Below are 18,133 nucleotides of genomic sequence, written 5' to 3' on the forward strand. Positions count from 1 at the left end.
TTAGCAGGGATAACGGCTCTGGTTTGAATAGCTAAAGAGACTGGGAATGTCTCACTGTAACATCCCTAAGGTTCAGTTTAGGATGTTTCAATGTCGCCACCTTGTGGAAACTGTTGGTAGTACATGAAAATAAACACACCTTCACTTAAAAGACTGACCTGACAAGAGAATAAATGTTTCTTACTAAATAAGAAAATCTCAAAATAATCCAAAAATGTTTGGTTGTATATCACAGTGGGAAGTGATAAAGATAACCTTGACACCATGCTGAATACCAATGGTCTTCTCAGTTCAGTTCAGTTCAGTTGTTCAGTCATGTACAACTCTTTGCGACCCCATGAATCGCAGCACACCAGGCCTCCCTGTCCATCACCAACTCCCGGAGTTCACTCAGACTCACATCCATCGAGTTCGTGATGCCATCCAGCCATCTCATCCTCTGTCGTCCCCTTCTCCTCCTGGCCCCAATCCCTCCCAGCATCAGAGTCTTTTCCAAGGAGTCAACTCTTCTCATGAGGTGGCCAAAGTACTGGAGTTTCAGCTTTAGCATCATTCCCTCCAAAGAAATCCCAGGGCTGATCTCCTTCAGAATGGACTGGTTGGATCTCCTTGCAGTCCAAGGGACTCTCAAGAGTCTTCTCCAACACCACAGTTCAAAAGCATCAATTCTTTGGCGCTCTGCCTTCTTCACAGTCCAACTCTCACATCCATACATGACCACTGCAAAAATCACAGCCTTGACTAGATGGACCTTTGTTGGCTAAGTAATGTCTCTGCTTTTTAATATGCTATCTAGGTTGGTCATAACTTTCCTTCCAAGGAGTAAGTGTCTTCGAAATAATAATAAAATAATTATTAATGAAATTTAATTATAAATTTTTTAATTTTAATAAAAATTTAATTGTAAATTATTAAAATAATTTAAAAGATTAAACTATATGCAATGTTAGTAATACACACATATTACTGTTTTCATGGGCTTCCTAGGTGACGCTATAGTGGTAAAGAACTCGCCTGCCAAAGCATGAGACGAAAGAGACACAAGTCAAGCCCTGGGTTGGGAAGATCCCGCTGGAGGAGCGCATGCTAACACACTCTAGTATTCTTGTCTGAAAAATCCCGTGGACAGAGGAGGCTGGCGGGCTACGGTCCACAGGATCGAAGCTGCACACGACTGAAATGACTTAGCATGCATGCACGCACGCACTGGTTTCATGTTCACGTTAAACTAGAGACACAAAATGACGCTCTAAGTTACCGGAATCATTTGATCTACCACTAACTTTCCCAGCTATGAGGGGAGCAGAAAGCTGTTGCACTCTAAATAAGAGTTTGGTGGCGCCTGTCTTCCAAGATTTCACCATGGGATGGTTCTAAAAATAACAGGCAGAAAGCCAAAGTACTCCTATCTCTAAGCTTTAAAATAAAAGAACACTTCTGGACAGACAGGTAGAACTAAGCAAATCAATTCTGAAAGAAACTCAAGTAGCTGTGCTATTTCAACACAGCAGTGAAATCCTAGAGAAGGTGGGCCGGTATACTGGTTAAGGAGCTGTGTTCAGGAGCACTAGCTCTGAGCCCTGCCTCTTAACTACTCAACTTGGGCAAGTGATTTAACCTTCCGGAGCCTCAGTTTACTCCTCCTTAAGATGGGGATGTTTGATATTGCCTACTTCAAAGGACTGCTGTGCGGGAAGAAGATAATATATATAAAGCACCTAGCACAATGCCTGGCACACAGTGGGAGAATGAGCTATATTAAGAACATACTGACCCACCCACGGGGTTCTTGATCACTACATTCAGGAAAATGAACGGCATGATCCTCAGGCCTGATTTTTATCACCTGTAATTTTACCTGTTAGAATGTTAGAGGAGGGAAAGATCTTGAAGGACTTCTGGGCAAGCTAGATTAACAGATGAAGGGATCATGGGCAAGTAGGGTAAACGGATACTTGTTCAGCTTCCCCAGGGATCTGCAAGTGGGTCAAACGCAGGAAGCCAAGCCTCGGGCCACACAGGGTCACGGCCCAGCTCAGATATCATCTCATCGCTCCCCTTATTTTCGCATGTTATAGGGAGGCTGGGCTTGCTCCTTCATCCATGCCACCACGTGCTCACCAGCTCAGCAAAGTTTATACACTCCTACATGTACGAGGCACTGGGGATTCAGTGGTGGGCAAGCCGATTGCCCTGCTGCACCTTGGCACTTACCACTGTAAGCAGGAGCAGGCGGAGAGACAATAAAATACCAACCCATTCGCAGAATAATCACACGGACGGAGGAGCCTGGTGGGCTACACCCCAAGGGGTCGCAAAGAACCAGACACGAGTGAGTGAAACACATACCCAGGGTAATTTCAACACTGATAAGCTTCCAAATGAGTATAAATACAGTGAAGGAGAACAGGCCTGGGACAGGTCACATACAGGACTTGAAGTTGAAGGGTCAAGGAGGACCCTTCAAAGAGATGCCGGCAGAGCAGCCAGAAGGAACCAGTATAGAGATCTGGGCGAAAGGACTGAGGCAGAGAAACAGTGCAAAGGCCCTGAGGCAGGGAAGCTCGATGAGACAGGAACATGAAAACCAGCAGCAGCAGCAGAAGCAAGGAGAATGGAGAACAACCAGCCCTCAGAGGCAGGGGAGGGCCAGATCCACCAGGCTCAGGGCTCTGGATTCTACCCGTGGGGTCTGCCGTCGAGTGTCACTCTGGCTGCTGGCGGAGCCTGGCTGGGACTGCCCAGCGAGTTACTGCCAGGCCTGGACTGCAGCCCAGGTCGTGCGCCTCTCGGCCCAGAAGGCTCCCCTCCACAGCACACAGCCTTCCGCATGGACAGAACATGAGGAAAGCAGTTTGCTCTCCCCCAGAGAATGTTGGGCTTCCCTGGTGTCTCAGAAGGTAAAGAATCTGCCTGCAGTGCAGGAGACCCGGGTTCGATCCCTGCTTCAGAAAGATCCCCTGGCGAAGGAAATGGCAACCCACTCCAGTATTCTTGCCTGGAGAACACCATAGACAGAGGAGCCCGGTGGGCTACTGTCCATGGGGTCACAAAGAGTCAGACACGACTGAGTGACGAACAGCTCACTCCAGAGAACATGAGGAAGTCCCGCAGAAGAGAAGGTAGGTGCCAGGCCGCCGCTCCATGAGAAGAGCAGCGGCCCAGGTACTCACCCGCTGGTGATGTCGTCCGCCCGCATGTTCTTGCTCAGCACGTCCCCGTCGCTCATGTAGCCAGGCGCATCCATGCTGACGGCCTCCAGGTCCATCTCATCTCCCGCCTTGTCCGAGACGTCCACGTGGCAGACGCTGCTGCCCCTGGAGGCGAGCTGCCTCCGCAGGGGGGCAGAGTACACATAGCGGCCCGACTCGGTGTTGATGAAGCGGCTGGCGTTGGCCCGGGGAGGGTAGCCGTTGCCCATCGAGGGGGCATCTCCCGCCTGCAGCCGGGGGCTGGACTGGCCGAGCCTCCAGGCCAGGGGAGCGGGCCTGCCCGTCAAGCTGAGGATACTGCGCCCGCTGATCTCCGTGGTGACGTTGGTGCCAAACGTGGTTTCCAACGTGCTAGAGACATAAAACCGGCCTTGTGTGAGACCCCGATGTGCCCAGTGGCCTTTGCGTTTATATCCTCTTTCTTTTCTAGAACTATAAAATACTTCCCATATACAAAACAGGATCAAAAGGTACCAACGTGCCACCCAGTGTTAGTTCTGCTGTTAAAAATGAAAAGATGAAGCTGCATGCCTGAGTGACACTGCGGAAAGCCCAGTGGGGACTCTTCCCCTGAAACATGGTGCAAGATACCCACCACCAGCTGCTTCATCTTTAACATCTACTTTTATTCACTTATTTGCCGGTGCCGAGTCTCAGTTGCAGCACGAGGGATCTTTAGTTGCGCCATGTGGAATCGAGTTTCCTGAGCCCCCTGCATTGGCAGCAAGGAGTCTTAGCCCCTGGACCACCAGGGCAGTCCCCCAGTTACTTTAAAGAAATGATCTTAACTAGTCTTCTTTGTAACCCAGGAAGGGAAGTAGACAATGCTGGACTGATAACGACGGGATATAGCGCCTGCCTGCTTGCCCTTGGATGCTGCCTTTCATCTCTTCCTTCCTAAAGGCGGGAGGTGCCCATCCTTCCCGGGGGTCCTAAGACATCTCACATCCTCAGCTCTCTCCAGACTAAGCAGGTGGGGAGGGCCCTGATTTTCTCACTCTGTAGCATGCATTTTCCCCACACATTTGCTTCTCTCCTCTTTTGTCCAAAATGACAATTAAACTTTGGGGGCAAGAGATCAGAAATGAAAGATGAATGCCTGGGCTGGTGAAACTAGCTAGGTCTGAATCTGCCAGGAGACTGAGCTCATCCCGGGTCTTGCCATACCATCAAGATGAAAAACACAGAGGTCTCTTAACAACTTATTGACCAGAGAGGTATTAATACGTCTTTTGTTACTCGAACGTTATTGATGGGAGTGTTTCGATACTCACTGATGTAACAAATCACTGGCCACAGGTGCTGGTTTCTGCAAAACGCCCCCAGTCAATAATGTGTTAACTAAGCAGAGAGAGTGAGAGTCTTTCCTGCAGGACAAAGCATGGACGCTTTCCCTCCTCTCATGATCACTATCTTAGCCTGAGCCAAGAAATCCACCAAACTGCTGGAACCGACTTTAAGTCAGTTTCAGTGATGGTGGAAGGAGGGAGGTAACTTATCTCATCACAGAGGGGCAGTCCAGCACCGGGCTCCAGGCCAGCACCATCCCACCCAGGGTACTTGCCTCTGAAAGGAACCGATTAGGTGCCTCGGCTGCTTTTGTTTCCCTCCGATCCAGGAAGCAGCCTGCCTGACTCATCTCATCCTAGGAACCCCTAAGATTTAGGTGAGCTTTCCAGCTGGCAGTAGTGGTAAAGAACCTGCCTGCTATTTCAGGAGACATAAGAGATGTGGGTTCGATCCCTGGTCAGGAAGACCCCCTGGAGGAGGGCATGGCAACCCACTGCAGTATTCTTTTCTAGAGAATTCCATGGACAGCGGAGCCTGGTGGGCTATAGTCCCTGGGGCAGCAAAGAGTCGGACAAGACAGAAGCGACTTCACATGCACGCAAGGTTTAGGCCCCGGTCTTCTTTAAGAACCCACGGTGCTTAACCCTGTTCTGCCAAAGCTACAGGCAGAGGGGGAGCCCAGCAATCTCCTGCTGTGTTCATTTATCAAAAAGACTGAAACTGGAGAAGCAAAGGAGACCTCTCTGACCTGGGAGCTCACAGGGGTAACTAGGCCTTTACCTAGATCATCAAGGCCAAACACAAACCGTAAAACCTGGTTCTGCCCAAATCATGAAGGATGCCCAGGGCTGCATCCTCTTCACCTTCTCACTCAACCATGAAAAGAAGCTGATAAATGTTTCCAATTTAATCCTAGAGTTCATCCAACGAAACCGTGGTTTAAACATGATCCTCCGTTTTTATAAATATTTCCGTACGTGTTTTATACACGTGCATGACTAACAACATTACAGAGTGCTGGGGATCAGAAGAGAGGGCAGGAATGCGAGTTAGTCATTTTATCACACAGGTCAAGTACAGTTCACCTGCTCATTTTAACAGCCCAATATCATTTTGGAGAATGCAAGCAAAGGGAAATTTCAGTGCAGCTGGTCGGCCACATCCTCTGTGGAATGGACTGAGCAACCCTCTGCTTTGGGAAGGAATTTGTCTCTACGGATTTTTGCTCCTGACACTTCTGCACGCCATCTGGTGTGTTCAGTGAATTTCAGCACATTGGCAATCCAGGTTATTTATTCCATTATTAACTAAATCACGTATGTGGGTAGGGCGGGAACACACCATGGCAGGAGCAGCCATGTGATAATCACGTTACCAGCCGATTCAGGGAAGTGATTCACGCTCCACGTACCTGTGTGTAACCTGAGTTCCCCGTAAACTGGACATGGTCTCCTCCAAATTCTGCCGCAGATCAGCAATATTCTTCACCGTCCGCAGTCGCCGAGCCTCGGGGTCCTCCCCTGGAGAGACAAAGGTGAAGACTGTTTAAGTTCTCAGGTACATGGGGAGATTCATGGGAACAGCAGTCGTGTCCAAGACCATAAGCATGCTGCCTGCTTGGGACCTGGCTCATCACACATCCGCAAGAAGGATTTGAGAGTGAATGAATGGATGGATGGAGGAATACCCAAAGGAAGGCACTAAACCTAAATAGAGAAGTCTGTCTTCTCCCTGCAGGTCCCTCCAGCAATAGGTGAGGTCTAGCTTGTGAGACAAAGACAGAGTCTGAGACAGTAAACACATTTCCACACTGTCTCCCATAAAGACAGACACACGTTAGGTCTGAGCCCTGCCCAGGAATTATTTTCCAACCACACGGAAGTGGGAAAGGCCTTTTGCCTTCTCCTCCATAGACAGGTGCTGCTATCTACTGACCCAACACTACTTTACTTATTTACGTATTTTTGGCTGTGCCGGGTTTTCGCTGCGGCTCAGGCTTTCTCTAGTTGTGGTGAGCAGGGGCCACTCTCTTGTGCTCTGCAGGCTTCTCACTGCTGTGCCTTCTCTTATCGTGGCGCACAGGCTTCAGTAGCTGTGGTTCCTGGGCTTCGTTGCTCCAAGGCATGTGGAATCTTCCTCTGGGAAGGGATCAAACCCGTGTCTCTTGCATTGGCAGGCAGATTCTTTAGCACTGAGCCGCCAAGGAAGCCCTGATGCAACGTTATAGACAGCTCATCTGTAGTGGCTAAAAGATTTGCACCTATTGATCATTAATATTTCTACAGAGAGAGGTTTGCCTTCTTGGCCCGATTTGTTATGTCATCTCGAATTCCGGCTCCTCTCCTCCCTGGCTGAGTGGTCACAAGGAAGGTGCTGACCCTCTCCGCTCTTCAGATGCCACGGTCCTAATCGAAGACAGTGACAGAGCTGGTCTCAAAAGACTGTCGCAGGACTAAATGAAGAGCCCGAAGTGCAGCGCCCACCAAAAGCACCCGATCATGCCAGCTGGTGCTGCCGAGTGGGGAACGTTCGAGAAGAGCCAGGCTTCTCTCTGGGGGACAAGGGACTTTCATTCCTGGGCAACATTTCCCACTAAATGCTCCCAACAATTCCCACCTCTCCACTGCTCTGGAGAGGCGAGGCTGGCACAAACATCCCAGGAGAAAGACGCCACATACAAGCTAGGAAGCCACATCCCCTCTCAGAGGAGCCTCGGCCTGGGGGTGTCTGGTCATTCTGCCTTGTTTGGGCTTATGGGGGGAGAAGAAAAGCTGAAAAACTACAATAGTGATGAGAGGAGTCACACATGTTTCCCTCAGAGTAATTTCAGGAGAGCTGAGAAGACCACCATCAAGGGTCTTTTAAAGCTGATGACTACTAAGCAATATTTCTAAATTAAGCTCCATACAGAATACGGTACACATGGGCAACAGCAAGCGGGATTTACCGCAGACGCCAGCAAGTGTCAGTAACAGGGCAACAGGCAGCTAAGAAAAGGCATGGAATTAACTCTCCTTCTGAAACAGATAACCACTTCTTAGGTTATTCTCAACACAGTGATGCCTGGAGGCTAGATTCAATGATTGATTCTATGGAAGAAACTTGCTATAGCAAACTCTCTGGCCTTGAAAACGTCAGTGTTTTCAATTTTCTCCCCACTCCTAACCAAGAGAAATTTGAAAGGCATTTTTCCCTTATCTGAAAAGTAGTCAGACCTGCATTTCCCACCCAGTTCTTTCAAGTACATACGAACGTCCATGTTTTTAAACGAAAGCAGTGATGAATGTCTACTTTACGTTCCCCTAATGGCTTTGGAGGAATGTAATTGCATCTATCCACAGGGCCATCAATTAAATATCTTTCACTGCCAGTTTGGCCACATTTTATCTGTGTAAAGGCGGCCAAAAAAAGGTACTGATCTTTTGGATGGCTCTAGGCCCTTCAGGGAATATTTATTATGAAGCTAGGTCTAGGCACCAGTTTTCAAATTACCTTCATTAATTAACTTAATCATGCACAACAGTATAATAACTATATTCACAGGCACACCTTGTTCTGTTGTGCTTTGCTGACATTTGTGATCTTTACAGATTGAAGGTTTGTGGCAACCCTGCTTCGACCGCGTCTGTCGGCACTGTTTTTCCAACGGCACTCGCTCACTCTGTGTCTGTATGTCATGCTTTGGTGATTCTGCCAATATTTCCAACCCTCCACCAGCAAAAAAGACTATGACTCATTGAAGGTTCAAACAATGGTTGGCATTTTTTTAGCAATGAAGTATTTTTCAATTAAGTACGTTGTTCAAAATAGTACGTTGTTTTTTCAGACCTCATGTTACTGCATACTTAATAGACTGCAATACAGGGGAAACACAGCTTTTCATGAACTGCTGTTTAGTCACTCAGTTGCGTCTGACCCTTTTGCGACCCTGTGGACTGTGGCCAGCCAGGCAGTTCTGTCCATGGGATTTCCCAGGCAAGAACACTAGAGTGGGTAGCCATTTCCTTCTCCGGGGCATCATGCCTGGTATTGAACCTACATCTCCTGCATTGGCAGGTGGGTTCTGAACCCTCTGCTCCACCAGAGAAGTGCACTGGAAAACCAGAAAAATCTGCGAGACTTGCCTTCTTGCAATCTTTACTTCATCGCAGTGGTCTGGAACCAAACTGGCAACGTCTCCGAGTTAGGTCTGTACATGTCCACGTCTCTAATGACGTCTTAACGACACATTTGCCTGTGTTAAGTCTCCTAAGTCAAAGGTCTTTGACACAGAGTGGTAACTCACCTTTGTTCTTGGTAACCCCCACACAAATCTAGATATGTTCAAGAAATATTTATTGCCCCAAAAATGTTTGGTCAGTGTAGGGTGAAAGAGAAAGGATAGATTTTGCACTCCAACAGATAAAGGTTTGCACAGCGGCATTGCCACTTATTAGCCACTTGACCTTGGACAAATCACTTATCCTCTCTGAATGTCATCTGTAAAATGGGGATAAAAGCCCTTCCCTTAGGTTAGAAGGATCAGATGAGATGACACGTGATATCCCTAAGCAATTGATCAAATAGTCCCATAAACGTCCATCCCCAAATATTGGCTGTAGATAAGCTGGATTCAACCTCATACTTACAAGCTACTATGTAGTGTCTCCATAAAATTATTCACACACACATGATACAGCCACACACATGAGTTTCACCGCTTAAATGTAGGGCTCATTGAATCTGAATGCGCTGTTTCCCCCGAGGAGTCCCACTGGGAAATATATGCTCCCCTCAAAGATTCCAAGGGCAACGTAGAAGCACAGACTAGTAATCCACCTGCCTCGCTCAAGTGTTGATGTTCTAAACTGCCCATTCTGCATGCTGGAAGATGGGCTCAGTGTAAGATCTCCATCCCAACTCATTGTCTGAACAAAACAAACACACGGCGTGCCCCAGGGCAAACGACTGGGCCCATGAAACCCATCTACTATGAACCATTCCATGTCTACCCGTGACTCTCCTCACCTGCCCAGGGCAGTCCCCCTGCAAGCCAGGCGCTACGATGGAGAGCACTGCACATTCTGATCACACAGAGCAGATGTGAGGATGGCAGGGTGTTAACATGAGGAACACGGATGGGACTAGGAGGTTTTACTTGAAAGAGGGAGGCTAGGGAACACGCTGCTGCAGGAAAAGAATGGAAACTGTCTGTGAGCTTCAGGAGGCTGGATTATGTCTAGTGATTTAGAGATGGAAGGATAAGACTCCATTACCAGGCAAAGCCAACTAGGTATGGAAGGGCTGTCTCGTGAAGGAATAGCTTTTCCATCACAAGAAGTATTCCAGCAGAGGCTGAAAGACAACTCATCAGTGAATGACAGAAGGGCTTCATGGACTGGATAATAAGTGGATGTGGTTCCTCCTAACGCTATGACCCGAGATGCCTATCTCACCTGTAACTGTGTGAATGGCAGAGCACCATGGGACAACCCACCTACTTGCATAAGTAAGGGGAAAGAACTAAGCAATAGATCAAAGAGTCTCATAAATGGTAATTCCTAGACACACACATTTGTGGTCATTTCAAGGGACTGGCTGTAGATAAGCTGAATTCAACCTCATACACATGTGCTACTGTGTAGTGTCTCCACAAAACTATTCACACACACAACACAGCCACACGTGAGTTTCACTGTTAAATGTAAAGACACGGCATCCTGATTCACAAAGTGTCCTTAGCAACTAAAACCCTTTGACTTCACACCCAAGAGCGCTTGATTAGCCATGACTGGCTGCAACAGTTCTGGTCCCCAAACCCACAGACAGCATCTCAGGCTTTCTGAGCTCTCACTTGGTTGCTGTCCTGATGCACAGGAGACATGGGGAGAAAAAGAAAAAGGACTGAAAAGATCACAGCTGCCATCTGTCCCTCTGAAATTTAAGTGTTATGTGGAATGTTCTCCGGCTGCCGCCTTCACTTCTCAGATGTAAATTTCACTGAGCCCCTGGGTCTGACATGAATCCATACTCCTCCACAAGACACACGTCTGACCCATGCCAGCTGCTGAATCACTGGCCTGGCTCTTTTGATGTGTGCACATATGAACATGATCTGGAATGTGTATGGAGACCTGAGTAGTCATTAACCTCCATACCCTTCTCCTGAGAGCTGACCCTTTTCCTGCACCATCCAGGTTCTCACATGCAAGGGAGCTAAAACCTGAGAGAGAAGGAAACGTAAAATCAATCCCAAATGTGGAGCCCCAAACCACTGCAAGATGGATCACTTACAAACGGCTGGAAACTTCTCTGTCTCCTCAACATGCCCGGCCAGCAGAGCCAGAGGGAAAGAGCTAAACCTCTCAGATCCTCTGAAATGAACACTCAGAGTTAATGGTCAAATAGGTGGACGAGGCGATCATATGGGCTGCATACCAACTCCACCGCAGTACCGTAGCTATTAAAATGGTGGGGTCATGGATACTTAGTCTAATGAATGGATTTTAAACATGGATTCAGTTTTTAACCCAACCCGGGAAGTGGTATGATATGCAAAGACTAACACAGCCACTGCTCAATATGTGGCTTGCCACTCACGTCTCTGATTAGAAGTTGCTGGGACCCAGGGCACAGAGCTGGCAACAGGGATGGGCAGAGAGAAAGCGGTGGCCCAGAATGCACTGCAGCAGGAATTCAATTCTGATGCTACTTCTGTTTCTTTAAATGAACACTGCGACAGTGTAACGCTAATAAATATTTGTGGAACTAACTGTATGACAATTGCAGATTTTACGTTTTTATATGACATGACATCCTTTAATCATCATTCCTGTCTAGTGAAAATGTTAGCTGCTCAGTTGTGTCCGACTCTTTGTGACCCTATGGACTGTAGCCCGCCAGGCTCCTCTGTCCATCGAATTCTCAAAGCAAGAATACTGGAGTGGGTTGCCATTCCCTTCTCCAGGGGATCTTCCCGAACTGGGGATCAAACCCCAGGCTCGCACATTGCAGGCAGATTCCTTAACACCATCTGAATGATCAGGGAAGCCGCTCCTTGTCTAGGTTACATTTAAATAAAATTTAGACTTTTGTTTTTGGTAAAAGAAATATGCTGAAATCTTCTTTCCAACTGTCTGAGGACGCTCAGAACAATTTTCAATCAGTGCTTCTAGAAAGGAAATTTGAAAAAAGGCAATACATTTTAGAGTTCTAACTCTTTTTGGAAAGCAACTCTATCTGAAGAGTGAACAAGGAGATTCAAGGTAAAGTGTTCCAAGCCCAGAGCCCCTACGTGAGTGGGGTAGAGTATGGCTTAAAGCAGAATTTACCAACAGTTAAAGACTTTTTACAGTCTGGGAAGGAGGGAATAGACTGTGAGAGAGAGAAGAGGGGAAAAAAAAGAGGTAGCAGGAAGACGGAAAATCAGTTTGGCTCATCAATCAAAGCAACAGTGAAGCAGGTTCACGACCAGCTGGGTTCGGCCCTTCCAGCGGCGGTGGCTTGGGAGGCCTCATCTCCCAGAGACAGGGAAGTTCCAGGGCTCCGTACTCACCAGTGAGTTCCTCTAGGGCGGGCTGTCCACTCTTGGTGTAGTGGCTGGGCTCCGTGGTCACACCCCCTGAGCTGGACTCAGCAGTAACATTCCCTTCGGTGTCTGTCTGGGACCTTCACACACAAACCAGGGCAGACATACTTGTCACAAGCGGTAACTATCCCGTCTGGACCACTGTGCTCCAATCACAACCCCCGTGAGCCCCTCCCTTGGTGAGAAGCTTTAGAACAGAGCACACCAGCAGACACTCTAAATAATTCATCGGTGCACGAGGAGCGATGTCCCAGAAACAGAGAAGAGCCACCGAAGTGTAAAAGGTGAAATATTCATCACCCAAATGGAGGGTCTGCAGTCCTTCACTGGGGAACGCGTTTCTGCGTCCCCTATGGGGAGCTGGATCTAGCCAGCAAAAGGCTGGCAAGTACCCGGCAGTTTGGATCATTTAACCTGTGCCAAAGAGCCAGTTCTAAGTAACCAGCGATGCCAGCAAGCCAAGCATGAAGATGATTCCACTGGCAGCCCCGTGCGCCAACCCCCCCACCCACCGCCCAGATCCTCCTGACACGGCTGTCTCTGGAGAGGTGACTGTACAACCGGCCAGGAGTGGGTGCCAAGCAGGTGTGTTTGCCCTCCAGGTCTGATTCAGAGCTCAGATCTCCTGAGATGAAAGGTCTCACTGATCATTATTTCAACACTTGACTGAAATCTGTACTTCCCCAAACCTTCTCCATGCCCTTATTTGTCAAGCAAATCGAGACAATCAAGCAGTGTGCTCTAGCCACAATTACCTCTGCTTATTCAGGCGTGCCAGGCAAATATGATTACATTCGGATACATAACCCTGGGCGTAATGTTATTCATTCATCGGCATCCTCAGCTAATTCAACCAGATTTCACTCTCTATGAAAAAGTGATTGCCTGAAACAGACTGTGGGGGGTGCACCGATAAGCCCCACATCATCCATCTACACTCCCCCCGACCTTTGCCTTCCTATTGACGCCATCGGTTCCCCATTCCCATCATCTCTGAATTTAAAGGATTTCCGTGCTTTCTGTGTTCCTCTCCGTCCTTTGACCAGAATCCAAGCTTTCGCCATCTCTGCCCAGGCCGGTGAACAGGTATATTGCCTCCAGCCATAGAGCTTACAGATGACAGCCTGGTATAGAAACCAGCCCATGGATGATTCTTACTGGTCTGCCTAGTACCTTTCAAAGCTTTTGAATTCACGTCCACATTTAAAACTGGAGAGAGGTCACCAAAACACTCTGGATTTCTGTCCCTTTCTCAGTAAAAACAAGTCTGGAAGGACTGAGCTCACTTTCTTGCAGGGCGCCACCTGCTGGTGAAAAGTGGTGGCGGTCCCCTCTGCGGAGGCGCGAGGTTACCTTTCCTGGAGTCCCGTTCACCCTGAACCGCTCAGGGTGCTACCACTGTGGTATCAGCTTTGCGGACCCAAGCAGGCACCTGAACCATGATCTCTGTTTCAGACTGTTTCCAGGTCTTGTCCACTCCCCATTCTGCTCTCCACTGACCTTGGTGACCCTGATGTGACCTTTCATCTTTTGATTAAAGGCTTCTAATGGTTTTCCGTTGCCCGCAGAATAAGATCTGAAGTCCCTATTGTGATAGAAGACACCCTGCATCACAGGATTCTTCCTCCTTCATTTCCAGCCCGTCTCCTGGCGCTCCTGCCTTTACACACGGACCCGCCCTATGCTCCACCCACATGCGGCTTCTCTTCAGTCCCAGCTCATACCCAGCCCTTCACAATTTTGTCTTTGTAGTGACTGTGCCTTTGAATGAAGGCTCTTTTCCTCTTTCTTCCTTAGTTTGCTCCTGAGCTGCCCTGAAGGCACATCCCTATGCCATCTTGGTTTGGAAACTTTCCCCAATTCTTGGCCAGTGGATGGCTCCACCTCTTGTGCGTTTTTGTTCTCCTGATGTCTACTTATTACAGTAAGATCTAATTAATAAACCTTTCCTCCACTAGATTATGAGCTCTCTGAAGGCTAAGACTGGCTCTTTTGAGTGGGCATTTAAGAACACTCTGCTCCAATTCATATGCTAAGCAGGCACTCAGGTAGGGTGTGATGAATGGATAAATGAGTTTTTAAGTCTAGAAAGATTCTGGGTGAGAGAAGGACCATTGGACTTGGAGGTCTGAACATTGAGTCTGCCGTCTATTACTTGATAGCCACATACATCTCAGTAAATCACTGCACCTTGGAGAGAGGCTGGACCCTTATCTGGACATGGGATTACAACAGCCACCTCTCCCAGCTGCTACAAAACTCACAGGTGAAACCACACGAAAGCACTTAGCGAAGTATTAAGCAACAGAGGTGTCCAGTGTGTCTTATGAACTGGGAACTATAGTTCATTCTGAGTGATCTTTTAAAAAAAAATGGTTTATTTTCCTTTTTCTTTTGGTAACATCACTAACATGAGAGGTTCTAGGAGGAGCACTGTTAAATAATAAACAGTGAGCTGTAAACTTGAGAGAGAGAAACCTGGAGCATAAATGGAGTCTAAGCCACTTTCTAAGAATCCTCTGATCTAGTCCTGGCTCCTCAATTTACAGATGAGGCTCAGCATGAGGCAGTGACTTAGAGTCAAGACTATTTCATGGTTAAGCACTTGGTCCCTCTAGGTAGAGAGACTTGGCTGTAAGCACGGGCTCTTCTGACTACCAGCTCTTTGACGTAGAGCAAGTTATTTAATTATTCTAGGCCTCAGTTTGCTTATCGGAAGAATGGGGATAAAAAAGGAAGCCAGCTCGTGGAGTTGTGAGAACGATCCAGTGATCTGGGTTTCTGCACACACGTGGTGCACACTCAGCAGCGGTGCCTGCAGCCAGGTCCCAAGGCCACACAGGGACGCACAAGTGAACAAAAGACCAAGTTAGGCAACAGGGTTCTTCTCTCCAGCCTCCCGGGCTCACCAGAGGAAAGACACCTCAGAGGAGGAACAAGGACATCACTCGGGCTGAACACAAACACTAGAGAGCAGTTCAACACACGGGATGCTTTCTTCCTCCCATCTGTTGGACTTTAGCTCTTTACCATTAAGAGCTTTTCCACTCATAGAAAAATCTTGAAATATTAAAAAAAAAAGAGCTTAAATGTTTAGAATCTTTCAAATGATTACAGCCAGAAAAAAAAAAAGCGGGGGAGAGAGTGGAATTGACCATGATCAGACTGTCACATATTTTAATTCTGAAAATGCAAATCAAAAATCTGGGAATAGCAGCCTGAATATGCCTGACGTTAAGACTATCCACATGACTGCAATGATAAAAATTTCACGGCAAGCAATTCAGTTGCCTCCATGGTTCAGAAAACAGTTGTATAAAAAGTTGAGCATGGAGACCAGCGCTGAAGCAGTATCTAAGTTTTGGCACCCTTCTCAGGACTGTTAGCTGAGCTGATGATTTAATACAAAGATGACCACCTCCCATTTAAAAAGATCTGGTGTGACCCTCCCTGAAGGGGAGAGTGAACAAGGAAAAGGAAAGAGCTTCTCCCCAGAAGCCTGACCTTCCCTCAAAGGCTGGATGCTGTGGGCTTGACTCCGCACTCAGTCGCTTGAACCAGTCTTCCTATCAACTCTTGGCGGAAATGGAAACAGAACTGGAACTCACCTCAGGCAGAGAGAGGAAACATCTAATTCACTGGGGAAGCATGCAGGCTGAGGAAGCGGAAAGCATGGGCGCGAGTCTGTGCATATGAACAGGTATGTGAACACACGTGTGGATACGTGCATAGGTGCATTCACATTTCATCTATGAATGTGTACTTGGGTCCTTATTTACGTGTGACTGTCCGTGATGTGCACTCACCATATGGATGCATCTGTGTATGTGTATAAGCTGGGTAGCGTGTGTGCGTGTGTGCGTGTGTGTGTGTGTGTGTGTGTGTATCTGTCTGTCTGTCTGTCTGTCTGTCTGCCTGCCTGCCTGTCTTCCATCTGCCCAGACAGGACTCATCGCAAGAATCAAGCATCATACAGAGACGACGTCCCCCAACCTGTACAGGTGTGTGGTGTAACCAGAGGCTCTCACAGGCCACAACCACCCAGCACAGCAGCACCGGGCTCCCCGTGGCCTCCTGTGGTCCCCTGGATGTGCCATCAGAGGCAGGCAGAGGGACTGACAGTGGGAACATTCAGGCTTGTCACCAAAATACAACTCAGGCTCTCTGGTTCTTCTAGAACTAATCCTTCCTTATGGTTACCCTTCTTCCTCATCCTGTTCTCCCCTCTGAAAAATCCCAGCACATAGCAGGGACTGAAAAAATATTTGAGTTCCCTGGCTGCCTAGTGGTTAGAATTCCGGGCTTTCACGGCTGTGGCCTGGATTTAATCCCTGGTTGGGGAACCCGCAATCCACACAGTGTGGCCAAAAAATAAAAATAAAAAAAATTTTTTAGAAGAAAAGAAGAAAAATACATGCAATAGGGTAACAAACCATGAGGTTCTGGAAGTTCAAGATGAGCCTCTCTGTGAGAAGTCTCAGTTGCTCAGCAAGGTGGTTTTGTGTTTCATCGTTTAAAGCACATTCAGGATGCTTTAGGACTGACCTTGGAGGCTGTCAAGTGAAATCAAACCACCCTCCTAGCTATTGTTCAGGCTGCTTCTGCCAAGCCCCTGGGTCCCCACCTTCCTGGGCCACTCCTCCGCATCTCAGGATCACTCACATTTTCCTTCCACTCTTAGGCTTTCTAACCTACCCCCACGCCCCAGCCACGCTGAATTAACTGTCCCTCAAGCACACCGCGTACGTCTCTATCAGGAGCTGATCACGGGGCCCCTGAACTGTCTGCCTCAATGTTCCCGGAAGACCCCTGCCCTTGAAGACCCCTTGCCCAGGGCTGGGCAGGGCTGGGGAGGGGGGCAGCCGCTCCTACCTGTACAGGAAAGGCGCCACGGTGGCAGTGTTGGGGTGGCTGTATTGCTGCTGGGGCTGAGGTAGCTGGACACTGGCAGTATTGCTTCCTGTGGTCTGGGTGGTCCCCACGGCCGCACTGACAGTCTGGCTGCTGATGCTGTGGTTCAGGCCGGTCCCTCCGGGGCCTTTTCCTTCCGAGGACGCCAGGCTGGAGGAGGAGCTGGAGTGCCTGCCGTCCAGCGGGGGCTTCTGCTGGGGGAGCCCCGAGCTCGGCTTCCCAGCCCGGGCTCGCTCCCCGTCCTTGGAAGGCGTGGGGGCACTTGGGGATTTCCCGGGCACGCTCTTCATCCCTGGTTTTGGTATCCCGCTGTGGGAAGGGGCCGGGGCCTCCTTCTTGGCACTGTTGAGCTTCCCCCCTTTGGGGATGAAGCTGGCGATCTTGGAGGACTTTTTGGGCATCTCGGTCAGGGCGGCCCCGCTGGGGTCTTCTCTCGCCCCCTCTTTGAGGTCCGGCCTGTCTGTCACGGAGGCTCTCTTGGTGAGGTCCTTGCTTTTCTCCTTCTCGCGCTGCTGTTTCTCCTTTTCCTTCTCGCTGCCTTTCGGGGAGCTCTTCTTGTTGGTCAGCGCCCGGCTGAAAGTCCTCTGGGCGATGCCCTTGAGGGCGGTCTTGGGGCTGTTGGACGCGGGGCCGGCTGCTGACAGCGGGCGGCCGCCCGCCTCCATCTCTTCGCTCTCCTCGAAGCTGGGCAGGATCTCCAGCCGCTCGCAGCTCGTGTCCCGCGACCCCGGGCCCTCGCCCGCCTTGGAAGCTCCCTTGCTGTTGAACAGTTTTAGCTTTTCCAGCATGGACCTCTGATTGTTGGGGGCCGGCTTCAGGGCTTCGGGGGCGGGCCGGGGGGGCTCGGGCGTGGGCGGCTTGACTGAGAGCGTGGCGGCCGCGGCGCTGTGCTTCGCGCTGACCGACTTGCTGCGCCAGGGCTTGGAGGCCGAGCTGGGCTGGGGGATGGCCGAGGAGGCGCCGCAGCTAGCAGGGCCACACCCGCCGCCTCCCTCCAAAGCAGCGGGTGCATCTTCGCTCATTGCGGGGTGGGAGGACGCCGGGCTCGCCAAAGGCTCTGCGGAGACGGGGAAGAGAGGGAGACCCGAGTTACACGTATGGGCCTGCACTCATCACGAGGGGGCATCAGCCACGGCTGCACGGCCGATCGCTC

The 18,133-nt window shown here is 49.3% G+C and overlaps 1 protein-coding gene across 6 annotated transcripts in view; it reads right to left on the reverse strand.

Moving 5' to 3' along the window:
• NAV2 (neuron navigator 2) overlaps positions 1 to 18,133 on the reverse strand; it is a 426,264-nt gene that overhangs the window by 162,533 nt on the left and 245,598 nt on the right. For all 6 annotated transcript variants that reach the window (XM_069565338.1, XM_069565336.1, XM_069565339.1 and 3 more), the window contains 4 exons: positions 16,942 to 18,037; positions 12,037 to 12,149; positions 5,914 to 6,022; positions 3,174 to 3,563 (listed from right to left, as the gene is read on the reverse strand). In XM_069565338.1, coding sequence (XP_069421439.1) covers positions 3,174 to 3,563; positions 5,914 to 6,022; positions 12,037 to 12,149; positions 16,942 to 18,037 — 1,708 coding nt within the window. The remainder of the gene's footprint in view (positions 1 to 3,173; positions 3,564 to 5,913; positions 6,023 to 12,036; positions 12,150 to 16,941; positions 18,038 to 18,133) is intronic.

The sequence above is a fragment of the Ovis canadensis genome, chromosome 21 (genome assembly GCF_042477335.2).
Source record: "Ovis canadensis isolate MfBH-ARS-UI-01 breed Bighorn chromosome 21, ARS-UI_OviCan_v2, whole genome shotgun sequence".
Classification (NCBI taxonomy): Eukaryota; Metazoa; Chordata; class Mammalia; order Artiodactyla; family Bovidae; genus Ovis; species Ovis canadensis.